Genomic DNA, 17,728 nt, shown 5'->3' with positions numbered 1-17,728 from the left:
GGGAAGCAGAATGGGGAGCAACCCGATCTCTTCTATGCTACTGCCCTTTCACAAACACCAAGGACACTCCAAAAGACATTAAAGTAATTGAGAGGTCCTAGGCTGTATTCTAAAGTTGTGCCTTACAAATAGAATCCTTATTTTCTAGGGTCTTTAGGACACTTACCAAATTTTATCAAACATAAGTCTTAAAAAAAAAACCTAAATGAACTTTAAAAGCAGAAAAAGAATGAACCTCGTTTTCTAATCACAATGCAGCAAAACCAAAAATTAAGAAAATGGCAACATTGTACAGCTCTTGGGTCAAAGGGGAATTATGAAAACTGCAAAAACAATTTCGAAATCATCAATAACATTGTGATGGTTCATTTTATGTGCCAACTTCACTGAGCTAAGGGATGCTCAGATAGTTGGTAAGACATTATTTCTGGGCATGTCTGTGAGGATGTTTCTGGAAGAGATTAGCATTTGATTTAGTGACTGAGTAAAGAGACCTGCCCTCACCAATGTGGGTGGGTATCATCCAATCAGTTAATGGCCTGCATAGAACAAAAAGGCATAGGAAAGGCGAATTCTCTCACTCTCCTTTTCAGCGGGGATGTCCATCTTTGCCTTCCCTGGAACATCAGAGCTCCTTGTTCTCTAGCTTTTGGAGTCTGGGACTTAAATCTGCAGCCCCCTAGTTCTCAGGCCTTTCGCCTTGGACTGGGAGTTACACCATCTGCTCCCCTGCTTCTTACGTCTTTGGACTCAGATTGAATTATACCACCAGCTTTCCTGGTTCTCCAGCTTGCAGACGGCAGATTATGGGACTTCTCTATCTTCATAACTGTCTGAGCCAATTCCTATAATAAATCTCCTCATATATATCCTATTGGTTCTGTTTCTCTGGAGAATCCTAATACAAACATCATATATAAAAGCTATGGAATTTAACAAAAGCAATACTTAGAGGAAAATTCATAGCATTTAATACTTTATCATTAAGCAACAAAGAACTAAAATACAATTTGCTAGATATTTATTGAAAACTTATACTATGTAGGGCCTGGACAAAATATATTTTATTTAATCTTCACAGTGCTTATGAGGTAGGTACCGCATTTTGCCCTTATCTTTTTGAAATGTTAGAAGTATAATTAGGCACATCCACACCATGTTCTATGATACCTGTTTCCAAGAATTATTTCACATTATTTCTTGATTCAATGCCACAAATGTTTATTAGTGCTTATTACATATAGGATGCTGTAACAAAGAAATGAATAATAGATGTTCTCTACCCTGTAAAATCCAGTCATGTGAATTTATGATGTAGATGAGGGGGAGGATGCAGTTCATATTATGATTGTAACTAACCCTACTAGCTAAAATTGACTGTATTAGATGCTAAAAATGATGCATAAATCCAGCACCATGGTTTCAGAGAGTAAAGTGATTCCAACTTAGGGTGGGGGCAGGATTCCACTGCGGTGCTTGTTGCCACTGCTCAAGGAAGCAGCTCAAAGTTGTTCAAACAATTAGTTAATGTGATGGAAGCAGCAAGAGCATATACGTTTTCACTTTATTAAAATATTGCATAGATACAGAGCAGTTGGGCACATCCATTCTAAGGCACTGTTCTGGTTTTAATGCAGTTCCACAAGAGAGAAAAGAGAAGCCATTACATTCCGTATTTTTCATCTCTACATTCAGACTCCTCCCGCGTTACATGTTTATTGCTATAGGGATCTCAGTTTTAACCCCACACTTATAGCAGCATCATACAGTGACCTGTATGACAAGAATTAAAGACACATCCTGGCCCTAGCACTTGATATCATTTGGCACTTAATCACAAACTCTCTTGCATTGTTCTCCATTTGTTTCCCAACTCTTGTTTAACTAAAGATATTATAAACTCTTTATGAACCTGACCCACGGATTAATTTCTTTAGTAGTTTCCATTAGGCCTAGAACAGGACTAGTTAGGCACATGGTAGATACCCCCAAAACACTTATATTAAATATCAATTCCAAGAATTTCAATGGAATAGAAAACATATACTTTCCCTAGTTCTAGTTTAAGGAAAGGATGACTGGTATCTTCATAAAGAGAAAATACTTGAATATCCTATTGTATTTTATAACAAGGAACTAGGCTGAATGAATATTTTCACGTATTAACAGCTTTAACTGACAAAGAGAGTTCTTCCCTTGCTATAGGAATTTGAGTCATTACCATGATTATATGAAAACATTTATATAAGTAGCAATGTGTGTGTGTGTGATTATAAGTAAAATTCAAAGAGGCTGAGAATCACTGAGCAACTTATAAATTATCTGAATTAGTGACCCTCACCTCCTTAAAATAATATGTGTGTATGCATATGTGAATGTGTGTGTATATATTACATAAAAAACATATATGTATAAAAAGTTTTTCATAACACCCTTGAAACAACTGAAGATAACTAGGCTTGGGAGCAACAAGACTATACTGATAGCTATAGAAATATTTGTTAAAGGCAAGGTATGCCAAGCAGTATTTGCAGAATACTTAGTTCTGTCGGTTATTACTAGGCGTGCATGAAAAAAGTTCTGGAGTCAAATAGGCTTGCAACATTGAGCCAAAAGAGGTGCTTTTCCCACCTTTCCTGGAGGACCTCTCAGACAGTCTCGTGTGCTGATGTGCACTGCGAGTCTAGAAAGGAGAAACAGCAGGAAGGGATTCCCAAACTTATTTGCAGAATATCTTGCAGAACTAAGTGCTCTATGACACACATTTAGGGAGACACTGAATTAAAGAATGGGTGAAGTTTAAAAAGCACTCAGAGACACGTGGTTGAATAGCAAAGGAGAGTCAAAAGCAATGGACACTGGTTCCCCAGCCAATCTAAGTTAAATGAGATTCTGCTTGTATGACTTCAACTGTCAAATGAATTCTTCCACATCCAGCTTACTTATTCTGTGAACAAACTAAATCATCAACTAAACAGCATCACCTCAGACTGCCAACTACGCAGACTGGCAAACTTTGCAAAAGTCAAAAGTAAAAGTTAAAATCTTCATTTCCTTAAACATAAAAAAATCTCAGCGGAAATAACCCAGTTCTTACCAGGCAAATGAAATCCTCTTCATCCATGTGTTCCTGACACATTTTTATTATTTGACAAAATATACTGCCTCCTTTCTTGCCACTTGGGACACATATAAAGCTTTGAACAAATATAATCACCTTGAATAATGACAGTAGAGTAATTATGGTGCTGTTATAAAAGATATGTCAGATAGGCATAATTATCCATTATACTGACCCTACCCTGAAAAGGATTGTCATCATTTGTACGCTTTATGCTTGCATCTATGATACAATTGGCTTGGGACCAAAAATTCTCATTGTAATAAAAAAACAAGAGTTGTAGAGACAGAACAAATCAAATCTAGGAAAACTGCAAGAGTAGGTGGATACTCTAGAATTCATATGCCTTGGAAGATGGGTTTTTAAAATGGTAAAAAAAAAAAAAAAAGCTGTTCTTATAAGCTCAAACAAAAAGATTCTTCCAAGATAAACAGGCTGCTGCAGGTTAAGATTTTTTTTTTTGAGTTAGTGTCAATTTCTGTAGGATCTGTTTTCTTTAACAATTCTTAAAGAAGTCCTCTAAAGTGAGTGACTTGGTGCATAATAAGGCCTGCTCTCTGTCTGAAGCTTTTAGAACAATGACTACACTTGTACGGCTTCTCCCCCGTATGAATTCTTAAATGTATAACAAGGCTTGGTCTCTGTCTAAAGCTTTTCCCACAATAATTACATTTAAAAGGTCTTTCTTCAGTGTGAGTTCTCTGGTGCAAAGTAAGAGCTGTCAGTCTACTGAAACTTTTCCCACAATTATGACATCTATGAGGTTTTTCCCCTGAATGAGTTTTAAGATGTCTTTTAAGACTTGATCCATGACAAAAGCTTTTCCCACACTCAAGGCATTTATATGTTTCTTCTTCAGAATGGGTTCTCTGGTGCCCTATAAGGTGTGACCGCCGGGTGAATCGCTTTTTACACACAGTGCATTCATAGGGTCTTTCCCCTGTATGAAGTCGTTGGTGTCTATAAAGGTCCGAACTACGAAGGAATCTTTTTCCGCATTCAGGGCATTTGTGAGGTTCTTCTCCTGAATGAATTCTCTGGTGTCCTGTAAGTTGTGACTTTCGAGCAAAACATTTTCCACACTGAGAACATCGGTGAGGTTTGTCTCCTGGATTCTTTTTCTTATGGGGTCTAGGGTTGAGAGGTTCTTCCAAGTTGGAGCTCTCAGGTTTCTCTCCTGCAGAGGGGTTCTGATGATCTACAAGTTTTGTTAACTCTGTCTGTAAATCCTCTGGGGGGGTTTCCCACTGATTTTCTAACTGTACATAGTCTTTTTGCAAAATGGGACCATGGAGAGCATTCCCCTCTAAAGTAACAATAAATGGATACATATTCTCCATTTTTTTCTGTTTTGAAGGATCTTCTTCATTTTCTATCCCAATCTCAAAACCTGAGAGAAGAAACAGAAACTGCAGATGTCACTGTGTCCCACAGAGAAAAGAACATGAGGGAAAATGAAGAGTTATATCAAACCACCGTGGGAATACAGAAATTCCTAAGTAGAATCCAGAACTCTTTACCCTGAATACGGTTGAATTTTTCTTTTCTTTCTTCTCCAGTGTCAACGAACAGTTACTTACCTATCTTGGAGTCAAGTAATTGTTTAATTTCTTTGGAATCTTGTAGTTCCTTCACCCATGCCTCTTCTCTATGCTCCAATGGAAAGCTCACGTCAAGTTTTGGTAGTGGATATCCTGGCCATAAGAAACATGAAAAGCATTAAGAGTTGAGTCACTTGGTTTTTGGTTTCGTTTTTTCCAGAGTTCAGGCTGATATCTTGGATAGATGGCTGCTTAATATCTACCTTCTCTTCAACTACTATTACTTCACCTGGAATCTTTTAAAATAGCCTTTTTTTTAAAAAGACAAGAACAAAACAAAAATGAGAGAACATCCTTTTGGGCTCAATTCAAAGCTATTCTCCTCTAATCAATGGAAGGGGAATGAATCAATTCTGTGCTGAAATCAATGCACTAAATTACTTCTGTATCTATTTTGATAATAGATTTATTTAGGTTAGAGCCAAAATATGAAGCAAATCTTCATAATATTTTGGCGTATTAAAACTGAGAAATGCTGCTATTGAGTACCAAACAAAGAGAGAGAGAGAGGTAAAAGTAGGAGTTATGAAACTGTTTACTGGAATAATTTCAGTTGGGATTTTCAAATTGAAATGGAAACCGATTGGGTTGGCAACCAGCAAAAGCAGCCTTTATGTTTGTTTCAGCTGAAGTCTAGAAGTGGATTCTCTTGAAATTAACCCCAATAAATATCAAACAGTGTTTCTCTGGGTCAACCTAAGGACAACCAGGAGAAGTTGCTACACTCCCTGTCCCACTGTGTTCTACCACCCCTCTCCTCAGGAAAAGCCGCTGTGCCTTGCAGCCTCTTTCCACACTCCTTCTTCACCTTCCTCAGCTCTGGCAAAGTATCCTGATCTGCAATAAAGTGTGGGTTGGAAATTGCTGACCTGAGATCAAAATGCAGAATGACGTTTAAACATTAGCATTATAAATAACATTAAGTTAATTTGACAGAAATTTAAATTTCAAAACATTATTTCAAAACATAGGAAGTGTACTGAAATACCTTAGTTTGTATTTTCCAAAAAAAGAGAACTTCTTAAGATTAAGAAACAAAAATGCATCTCAAATAAAATTCTGCTTAAATTCACTATATTGTTTCTGTTGGGACATCAAAGCTGAGAGTGGGATGAAAGGGTAAGGCACAGGTCAAATAACACTGGTGGTCAAAGATCAAAGGAAAGCTGCCATTCACTAAAGGTAGGAACAAACTGAAATTTGCAATAAGCAGAGAGTAGAAAAGGCCCAGGTGTAAAATACTGATTCAGACTCTAAATCTAGGGAGGGAGACAGACTTCCGGCGTGATACCATGAAGAGCTCTGCAGACCTAATTCCCAAAGAAATTGGTGAAAATTATTATAAATAAAAAAAAAAACATTTAAAGTCTCTCAAAGTGGTCCTAAGGGCATACAATAAATTAGGAAACATCTATTTTTTGAAATCTGCTAAAGTTCAAAGAGAACAGCTAGGGGCTGGCCCGGTGGCGCAGTGGTTAAGTTCACACGTTCTGCTTCTCGGCGGCCCAGGGTTCGCCGGTTCAGATCCCGGGTGCGGACACGGCACCGCTTGGCACGCCATGCTGTGGTAGGCGTCCCACGTATAAAGTAGAGGAAGATGGGCATGGATGTTAGCTCAGGGCCAGGCTTCCTCAGCAAAAAGAGGAGGACTGGCAGTAGTTAGCTCAGGGCTGATCTTCCTCAAACAAAAACAAAAACAAAAACAAAGAGAACAGCGAGAATCTTAAGTATTTAAACCGAAACTGTTCTCTTTAGTCTCTGTCCCAGCTCCACTCTAGATTGGTGTAGCCAAAGGCCTGGGGCACCCTCTCCCGCCAGCTCCCTTTCAGAGGGCTATCTTCCTGGGAGGGGAAGGACCTCAGCATTTCTTGTCCTACCCCCAACTACCTACGTTGAGTCTAAATTCCAGGCAACTGTGGCTGAGGGGTGGGGGCTCCTTTTATCTACCCAGTTTCCACTGGTGGCTGGAAGATCTACCTTGGGTATAGCATTGCTGAGAATACTAGGGCCCTGATTGCTCTTGTAAGGCAACTGTGGTTTTGTTAGGCAAGTGTGATTGTAAGTCAGTGGTTCCATGACTGGAGAGGCAAGCCAAGAAGACCTGAGGCTCAGACCTAGTGCTCAGCTCCTAAAGTGGCAATGTTACTCATAGATAAGCACATCATTGTCCCCAGCTCCAGCTCCAGAGCAATGCACTAGAGATTTGGACTGGGAAAAGAAGCAGGCCTAAAAACAGATAGCTCCTAATGTCTTCTCAAAGAAACTGACTTCATTTGCAGCAGAGAGTGGAGAAGTTCAAGCCTAAGGGTACTCTCAAAAAGAGTGGAGGTTGTAATGAAAGGCAACTGGAAAGAATTTCATCGATTTACTGAACATACAGGATATACTATAGGCTAACTAGTTTGCAGAAGACAACTGGAGAAAGAGACAGCTGGGAGGAGACTTCCTGGGATCAGAACAAATCTCAAAAACTGACCTCAGGAACTAGCCCTTCAAAAATTTCTGAATTTGGGGCTGGCCCCCTGGTTGAGTGGTTAAAGTCCTGTATGCTCCGCTTCAGTGGCCCAGGTTTGCAGGTTCAGATCCCGGGTGCAGCCCTACTCCACTCATCAGCCATGCTGTGGAGGCATCCCACATACAAAGTAGAGGGAGGCTGGTGCAGATGTTAGCTCAGGGTTAAGCTTCCTCAAGCAAAAAAAAAAAAAAAAAAAGAGGAAGATTGGCAATGAATGCTAGCTCACGGTGAATCTCCCTCACACACACACACACAAATTCTGAATTTGATTGGATTAGTCTGCAGAGCAATTTATACTCCAGGCCAGGGTTGAAAACAATAGAGCAATCGGCTGGCAATTAATAGCTGGGTCTGGTCAGGGAAAGAGACAGCCAAAGAAAGTCTTGCAAAAACTACTATCATTCCAGGGTGACTATGTGCACACCCAAGGCTATGAGGGGCAACATCAAATGCTTAACATTGCACAGTGGGCTAGACTTCACTAAAATAATCCAGCTATTCACCAAACAAATAAACAAGCAAATAACAATAACAGGCCCTGGGGAGGGGGGAGAAGGACACAGAGTTGCTATAATATATTATCTAAAATGTCCAGTTTCTAACAAAAAATAATGAGACATGCATGTGGACAGGAAAGTATGAAAGTATACACTGGAATACAAAGAGCAGGCGACAGAATATGCCTATGACAGTGACTAGATATTGAATTTAACAAAGACTTCAAAGTAGCCATTATGAATATGTTCCAAGAACTAAAGGAAACCACGATTAAGGAAGTAAATTATGATGACAATATCACATCACATCAGATAGAGAATATTAATAAATAGAAATTATAAAAAAGAATCAAATAGAAATTCTGGAGTTGAAAAGTATAACAACTGGAATGAAAAATTCACTTGAATGAGTCAAGAGCAGATCTGAACTGGCAGAAGAATTACTGAACTTCAAGACAGATCAATAGAGATTATGCTCTCAGAAGAACAGAAAAAAGAATGAAGGGAAATTAATGGAGCCTCAGAGAAGAGTGGGGCACCATTAAGTGCATCAACAGATATATAATGAAAGCATCAGAAGAAGAGCAGTGAGAGAAAGGAGCAGAAAAAATATCTGAAGAAATAATGGCCCCAAACTCCCCAAATGTATTGAAAAACATTAATCTACACACCTATGAAGCCCAATGAATTCCAAGTAGGATAAGCACAAAGAGATCTACAAACAGACACATCATAGTAAAAATCCTAACAGCTAAATAAAAAGAAAAACTTTGAAAGACAGCAAGAGAAAAATGACTTTTCACTAATAAGGGAGCTCTGATAAGATTAAAAGCTGAGTTCTCATCAGAAACAATGAAGGCTAGAAGACAGTGGGATAACAGATTCAAAGTACTCAAACAAAAATGAAAACTGTAAACCAAGAATCTTATATCCAGAAAAGCTATGTTTCAAAAATGAATACAAAGTAACTTTCGTGATAAAAAAAACTGAGGGCATTCATTGATAGTAGACTTGCCTAACCAGAAATACTAAAGGAAGTTCCTCAGTCTGAAAGCAAGTAATTACAAATGTAATTCGAATCCACATGATAAAAACAAAGGCACAAGTAAGGATAATTATGTAAATATGAAAGACAGTATAAATACAAATTTCTGTTTCTTTATTCTCTTAAAAGATTTTAAAGCAATTACATACAACAATATGTATATAGTGCATTGTTGGGCATATAACATATAGAAATGTAATATATTTGCCAATAACAGCACAAATGAGGTGGGAGGGAACAAAATTGTATTGGGCTAAAGAAATGACTGCAGTTAGTAACTTGAATCAACAGGAAAAATGAAGAAAACCGGAAGTGATAAATAATGTTAATATAACAAAAGTGATAATATATACTTGTTTTCCTTTCTTCTTTCAACTCCTTTAAAAGTCTTAAATTAGGGGGCTGGCCCCGTGGCCGAGTGGTTAAGTTCGCACGCTCTGCTTCGGCGGTCCAGGGTTTTGCCAGTTCGAATCCTGGGTGCAGACATAGCACTGCTTGTCAAGCCATGCTGAGACGGCATCCCACATGCCACAACTAGAAGGACCTACAACTAAAAATACACAACTATGTACCTGGGGGCTTTGGGAGAAAAAGGAAAAATAAAATCTTTAAAAAAATGTCTTGAATTATATAAAGTAATAGCTATAACAATGTATTGTTGAGTTTGTAACATTTTTGATGAAATATGTATGAGAGTAATACCAAAAACAGGGGAGAAAGGGAATAGAGCTATATAGGGGAAATATGTCCAGATCTCACTGGCATTAAGTTATTATAAATCTGAAGCTGATTATGATAAGTTAAGATGTACATGCTAAACCCTAAGAGCAACCACTATGGAAATAATTAAAAAAATAGTGAAAAGTCATTAAAGTAAGTAAAATGTTACATTTCAAATATTTACTTAGTGCTAAAGAAAGTAATAAATGAGGGCTAGAGGAACAAAAAAGATATGAGACATATAGCAAACAGAAAGTAAAATGGCAGATGTAAATCCAAACCATATCAAAAATGGATTAAATGTGTATGGATTAAACAACCCAATCAAAAGGCAGAGATTCTTGGACTGGATAAAAAAATACAACTATATGCTAACTAGAGGAGACACACTTTAAATTCAAAGATACAAATAGATTGAAAGTAAAGGGATGGAAAAAGATATATCATGCAAATAGCAACCACAAACAGCCACAGTGACTATACTAATATCAGACAAAATAGATATTAAAACTAAAAAAGTTACTAGAGATAAAGAGGATCACTTTATAATGATAAAAGGGTCACTCCATCAGGAAGACCTAACAATTATAACCATACAGGCACTTAATAACAGAGTGCCAAAATACATGATGTAAAAACTGACAGAAATAGTAAAAGAAATAGACAATTGAACAATGGTAGTTGAAGACTTCAATACCTCTTTGCACTATTGGATAGAAAATCTAGGCAGATGATCAACAATATCTTAAAAATAGAGACTTAAAAAAATACCATATACCAACTAAACATTGCAGACATTTATAGAACACTCCACTCAACAACAGCAGAATATAGATTCTTCTCAAGTCCACATGGAAAATTCTCCAGGACAGTAGAGATGCTATACCATAAAAAAATGTTCAAAAATTTAAGAAGACCACAATTAAAAACTGTATTCTTCCACTAAAATGGAATGAAATTAGAAATAACAGACAGAAATTTGGGAAATTCACAAATATATGGAAATTAAACAACATACTCCTAAATAACCAATTAGTCAAAGAAGAAATCAAATGGGAAATTAGAAATATTTTGAGATAAATGAAAATGAACACACAACATACCAAAACTTAGAGATGTACCTATACCAGTGCTTAGAGGGAAATTTAAAGCTATGAATCCCTATATTAAAAAAGAAGAAAAATCTCAAATTAATAACCTAACTTTGCACCTTAAAATGCTAGAAAGAGAAGATCAAACTAAACTTAAGACAACTGGAATGAAGGAAATAATAAAGATGAGAGTGGAATTTAATGAAATAGAGACTAGTGACACAATACAGAAAATCAATGAAATCAAGGTTGATTCTTTGAAAAAAATTAATAAAACTGACAAATCTTCAGCTAGATTGACCAAGAAAAGAAGAAATAAAATTCAAATTACTACAATCACTAATGAAAGGGGAGACACTACTACTAACCTTACAGAAATAAAAAGGATTATAAAGGAATACTATGAACAATTGTATGGAAATAAATTAGATTATTCCTATACATATAAATTCCTAGAAACACACAAACTACCAAAAATTGAGTGAAGAAGAAATAGAAAATCTGAATTGACTTATAACAAGTAAAGAGACTGAATTAGTAATCAAAACTCTTCTCACAAAGAAAAGCCCAGGTCCAGATGGTTTCATTGGTGAATTCTACTGAACATTTAAGAAGAATTAACACCAGTTCTACATAATCTCTTCCTGAAAATAGAAGAGAATAGAATACTTTCCAACCCACTTTACTGGCATAAGGAAAGGAAGATATATCAATGGAATAGAATGGAGAGTCCAGAAGTACACTTTTACGTTTCTGGTCAATTGATTTTTGATAAAGGTGCCAAGACAATTCAATGGGGAAAGAATAGTCTCCTTAACAAATGGTGCTGGGACAACTGGATATGCACATGCAAAAGAATGATGTTGGTCCCATTCCTCACATCATATGAAAAAATTAATTAAAAATGGATCAATAGCCTAAATATAAGAGCTAAATCCATAAGACTCTTAGAAGGAAGCAGAGGTATAAATCTACATGACCCTGGATTAAGCAACAGTTTCTTAAATAAGACATCCAAAGTACAAGCAACAAAAGAAAAAATAGCAATTCTTCACAACCACTTCAAAAAATAGAAGAGGAGGAGAGACTTCTCCACTCATTCTATGAGGCCATTATTACCCTGATAACAAAACCAGATAGACACAGGATGAGAAAACTACAGACCAATATCTGTGATGAAAATGCATGCAAAAATCTTCAAAAAAATACTAGCAAACCAAATCCAGCAACATATAACATGAATTATACACCTGGACCAAGTGGTATTTATCTCAGGAATACCAGGTAGGTTTAATATTCAAAAGTTAAGGTAATACCATCACAATAGAATGAAAAGTAAAACCATATGATCATCCCAATAGACACACAAAAACCATTTGACAAAATTCAACACAGTTTCCTGATAAAAACACTAATAATCTAGGGATAGAAGGGAACTCCTCATCCTGATAAAAGGAATCTATGGAAGACCCACAACTAACATTGTAAATACTGGCAAAAGGCTAAATACATTTCCCATGAGATCAGGAACAAGACAAGGATGTCCAGTCTTGCCACTTGTATTCAGCATCGTACTGGAGGTTCTAGCCAGGGCAATTAGGCAAGAAAAAGAAATAAAAGTTATCTAGATTGGAACATGAGAAGGAAAACTATCTCTTTTCTTAGATGACATGATCTTGTATAGAGAAAATCCTAAGGAATCCACTAAGAAACAATTCAAACTAACAAACGAGCTCAGTAAGGTTACAGGATACAAGATCAATACACAAAAATCAATTGTAATTCTACATATTTTCAATGAACAACTTGAAAATAAAATTAAGAATGAGCCAGCCCTGATGGCCTAGTGGTTAAAGTTCTGTGCTCTCTGCTTCAGTGGCCCAGGTTTGCTTCCCAGTCCACACCACCTGTCTGTGAGTTGCCATGTTGTGGTGGTGGCTCACATGGAGGAACTGGAATGACTTACAACTAGGATATACAACCATATACCATATACCTGTGGTCAACCGATTTATGACAAGGGTTTCAAGACCATTTGATGTGGAAAGAATAAACTTTCTAACAAATCACGCAAAGACAACTTGATATATGTATATATAAAATTTGGACCCCTACCTTACACCTTATATGAAAATTAATTGAAAATGTATGAAAGCCTTAAATGTAAGATCTAAAGCTATAAAACTCTTGGAAGAAAACTTAGGGGTAAATTTTCATGACCTTATGTTAGGCCCTGGTTTCTTCAACATGACATCAAAAGCACAAGGAACAACAAAAAAAATAGTTAAATTGGACTTTGTCAAAATTAAAAAAAAAAAAGCTTTTCTGTTACAAAGGATACTATTAAGAAAGCAAAAAGATGAACCACAGAATGGTAGAAAATATTTGCAAATCATATACCTAATAAGGGACTTTTATCTCGAATAAACAAAGAACATACACAACTTAATAATAAAAAGACAAATAATCCAATTAAAAAATGGGCAAAGGATCTGAATAGACATTCCTCAAATGAAGATATACAAATAACCAATAAGCACGTGAAAAGATGTTCAACACCATTAGTCTTCATAGAAATGCAAATCAAAACGTCAAAGAGATACCACCTCACACCACTAGGATGGCTAGGATAAAAATGTCATATAATAATAACGTGTTGCCAAAAGATGTGGAGAAATCAGCCTCCTCTACACGGCTGATGGGAATGGAAAAGGGTGCAGCCACCTTGGAAAACAGTCTGGCCATTCCTCAGAAGTCACCATACAACCCAGAAATTCCACTTTTAGGTATGTACCCAAGAGAAATGAAAACATACGTCCATATAAAATCTTGTACCCAAATTTTCACAGCAGCATCATTTGTAATAGCCAAAAGGTGGAGACAATCTGAATGTTCATCAAGTGATGAATGGATAAACAAAAATGTGGTATATCCTTAGAATCGAATATTATTCACGCTATACTGAATGAATGAGTATTATTCATGCTGATGCATGCTACAATATAGTTGAACCTTGAAAACATTATGCTAAGTGAAAGAAGTCAGTCACAAAATTCCACATATTGTATGATTCCATTTATATGAAATGCCTAGAATAGGCAAATCTATAGACAGAAAGTAGATCAATGGTTGCTCAGGCCTGGGAGAGATGGGTGGGAAGGAGGTCGTAGCCAAAGGGTACACAGTTTCTTACTGAGGTGATGAAAATATTCTAAAATTGACTGGGGTGATAGTTGTACATATCTAGGAATATACCAAAAAACAATGAATTATATACTTTAAATGACTGCTATGTATGGTATGTGAATTATATCTCAATAATGCTGTTTTAAAAGATCTAAATGTAAGAAAACGTTTACGTGGTAACATCATTAAATAATATTAGCAAGTTAGTTTGACTAATATTAATCTGAAGGAAAATTTAAATTTCAGTACGTTATATCAAACCCTAAGAAGCGGCATAAAACATTTTATATTTTCATAGGGAAAAGGCAATAGATTTCAGATCAAGAAAAATAAAATGCATTTCCAATGAAATGATTTTTAAATTCACTATTTTGTTCATGCTTAGTTGTCAAAACTAAGAGTAGGATGATTGAATGATGTGGTACAGGTAAAACCAAACTGGAGGTCATGGATCCAAGAAACTGCCATCAGGTAAAGGTGGGAAGAAACTGAGACTGAGGAGAGAGCAACAAGCAGCAAAGGCTTAGGGCGGGAGAAGCCTGGAAGCCCAGGGTGTCTTAATATAAAAGCCAGGAAAAACAGTTTGGGGAATGACAGGAACTGTTCGTACGGCCATGTCATCCTACAAGCATGAACTTGAAACCCTTCAGGCTGTAGATTTCATCAAACATAAGTTTGAAAATCTGGCCCAGACAATGGCCCCTTGGGTGAAAGTGAAGCTATTAGACCTTGCCAAGGACTAAAACCAGTCCTGGAAGCAAAATCTAGTACCCAAGAGAACTAAGACCCCTGGTAAGACTCCTAGCACTGCTACCATGCAGCTGAGTCTCATGGGTTTCCCATAAGGTTTGACCCTCAAGTCTAACTGCTACTTTCTGCACAGCACCAAATAAAGAGGCCTGAGAACTTTCACTTTGGTTCTTCATCCCTAACATCATACTCCTGGTGCCAGCTTTCAAAATGTTTGGCCCAAAATCCGGTGCATCAGGATAGTCCCCCACACCTTGAATGCAGAAAACATGTGCTCAAACTTGAGCTTCCTCCTGGATGTTAATATCACGCACTTCCTGACTATCTACCACTCCCACCCACCCTGTCGTCCTGTGTAACACTGAGATCCTTGTGCCTCAGTGCACTTGGCCTCTGTTCCTGGACACTCAAAGCCCTGCTCCTGACACTATGACCAGTTGGCATTCCCCAACCTATGCTCACAGCCCATGTCAGCTAAGGCCTCTAACCATTCCCCTTTGCCCCATCTCCCACCTCCTGACCTCAGTTCCCATCTCTACTCTTATACATTCTAGAAAACAGCATCATGAATGCTGAATGAAATTGATGCTTATGAAAAAGGTCTTCACAGGTCTCAGCCCTTTTTCTGTCTGTCAATATGGGGAGAACAGTTATGACTCTTTACAGCAAAGATCAAAGAGTTTGATGACACAGTCTAAGTGAAGGTGAGGAGACTTTGGCACTCTCATATGCTGTGATGGGAGGATAAATTGGTACAATAATTTTGGAGGACAATTTGATAATATCTATTAAAGTTTTAAATGCCCATTAACCAACTGATCCCACTTCTAGCAATTTATCCTATTGACACCTGTATTTATATAAGAATACTCTGTACATTTTATAGCTTGGCTCCAGGGCTTTTGGGTCAACGCTGAATGGCAGTCAGAAAGCAGGTCCTAATGCCTACTTCAGTTAGGGGGCTCTTCTCTTTACCCTCAATGGAAACTAGTCTGTGGAGCTACTATTACCATTGGATGAGTGGTTTTACAGCAATAGAACAAATATCAATTGCTGTCAGTATAAAAAGGAGGGTCCTACAGATAGAAAGCCAGCCCTGGTGGTCTAGCGGTTAAGATTCGCTGCTCTCACTGCCGCAGCCCGGGTTGTCTCCTGGTCAGGGAACCACACAACCCATCTGTCAGTTGTCAGACTGTAGTGGTTGTGCGTTGCAGTGATACTGAAAGCTATGCCACCAGTATTTCAAATACCAGCAGGGTCATCCATGGTTTGAGCGGAGCTTCGACTAAGACAGACTAGGAAGAAGGACCTGTCTACCCATTTCTGAAAAAATCTGCCATGAAAACTCTATGAATGGCAGTAGAACACTGTCTAATAGAGCACCAGAAGGTGAAGGGATGGAGCAAAAAGACTGGGCAGGGTTCTGCTCTGGTGTCCACCGGGTCGCTGGGAGTCGGAGTCACCTTGATGGCACTAACGACAAAACAGATAGAAGCCAAAGCCTGTTACCTTAAGTTCAATCATGTCTTCTGCCTCTTTGATTACAGTCTAGAACATTAGTTTCCCAGTGATGTTAATGTATCGTCCAGGATACGTTATGGTTAAAAGACTCATCATGGATATATTCCATTTGAACTAGTTAACTGAAGAAATTTACTCAAGAAAAATAAAAAAATTAGTTTCTGACCTAAAAAACTGAAGTAAAAAGTAAAAGGCTAGTAGGGACAGGGAAGCATGGGTGTACAGTTGTTTTAAAATACGCCCCCAAACTCTTTGATATTCTTCCCTTCAAGAGGTGGAGTTCCATTTTCTTCTCCTTAAGTATGGGTTGGACTTAGTGACTCTCTTCTAATGAATAGAATATGGTAGCAGTGATGGTGTGTGGCTAATCAAAAACATTGTGGCATCCCCCTTGCTTTCTCTTGATTCGTTTGCTCTGGGGAAAACTCGCTGCCTTGTTGTGTGGACACTCAGGTAGCCTATGGAGAAGATCACTTAGCAAGGATGTGAGGCCTCCTGCCCGCCCCTGCTGACATCTTGACAACAACTGTATGAGAGACCCTGAGCCAGAAACACCCAGTAAACCACTCTCAAATTCCTGACTCTCAGAAACTGTGAAAGGATAAGTGCTTTTTCCTTTAAGCTGCTAAGTTTTGGGGGTAATTTATTATGCAGCAATAGCTATCCAATACAAAGAGGGAAAAAGCAATTTAAGGGAACAAAGAAGGTGCTTCATTGATGAATGTTCCCCCATCCCATGCTCAGGGAATGACTTCATCAAGCCCCATTATCAAAGACTGTGTCATAAAGGTTCCACTGACCCAAGAAATATCATGACTATGGTTGGGGTTGGATATTAGCTAATGATATATTACTTGGTATAATAGGATAATCTGAAGAGATTTAAATAACAAGAATCTTCTGATGCTTTGCAGACACCATTTGTTTGCCCCATATTTTACTTTAAATTTTCATTTCTCATATTCCTCATCACCAAAAGGATGTGATCTTTGATATTTTGCATACAATTTCCTAGTGAAACCTCATCAATTTAAACAAAAAACCCCAAAGCTTTGACAAATGAAAATGTGTTCCAAATTTGGTGTACTAATATTGAAGTCCACATTTTCAAAGATAAGAATTATATATTTTATATTTTTAGGACAAGCACATCTATTCTTTCTGATTGCAGACATTCTAATACCTTTGGCTACCTCTAACGTCTGGTGTGTCTGGCTTAAATTCAAAGGAGGGATTTTTTTTAAGTTTATGTGTTTCTTAGATCACTTTGCATTTTCCACTTAAGTTCTTTTTTATTTTACTCTGTGTGTGTTTATTCACTTATATCAAATGAAGATCATTAGATGAATATGTGTGTGTACAAATATATATATATATTTAATTTCAAATGTACTCAACAACTTAACTTTTCACCGACAGGGAATGTATTTCAAACTTTAATATAAAATCAATTGACTTCTTCCATTACTTTTAAATTTCTTCTGCTCCGCTAGCATCCTGTGCTTTCCACTCAGCCTTCAATAAGATGTGCTTCATGCAATACTTTAAAGATGTTTTCATTTTTTTTAAAAAAAAGCAGTAAAAGTGTAAGTAACCTTTAAATTATGGAACAATAAGTCTTGTATCATTTTATTTCTTGAGGATGATAGGCCCTGAGCTAACATCTGTGCCCATCTTCCAC

General features: G+C 37.3%; 1 protein-coding gene across 3 annotated transcripts in view; it reads right to left on the bottom strand.

The window, feature by feature from the left end:
• Window positions 1-1,006: 1,006 nt before the first annotated feature.
• The window catches only part of ZNF449 (zinc finger protein 449), a 30,484-nt gene continuing 13,762 nt past the window's right edge, over window positions 1,007-17,728 (bottom strand). For all 3 annotated transcript variants that reach the window (XM_044763867.2, XM_070502418.1, XM_044763868.2), the window contains exons 4-5: window positions 4,702-4,815; window positions 1,007-4,511 (exon numbers count right to left, since the gene is read on the bottom strand). In XM_044763867.2, the coding sequence (XP_044619802.1) occupies window positions 3,628-4,511; window positions 4,702-4,815 (998 nt within the window). In that variant the 3' untranslated portion in view covers window positions 1,007-3,627. The remainder of the gene's footprint in view (window positions 4,512-4,701; window positions 4,816-17,728) is intronic.

Source organism: Equus asinus, chromosome X (genome assembly GCF_041296235.1).
Source record: "Equus asinus isolate D_3611 breed Donkey chromosome X, EquAss-T2T_v2, whole genome shotgun sequence".
NCBI lineage: Eukaryota > Metazoa > Chordata > Mammalia > Perissodactyla > Equidae > Equus > Equus asinus.
Note: the sequence above shows the minus strand (reverse complement) of the source record. Positions and strands in the feature narration are given on the sequence as shown.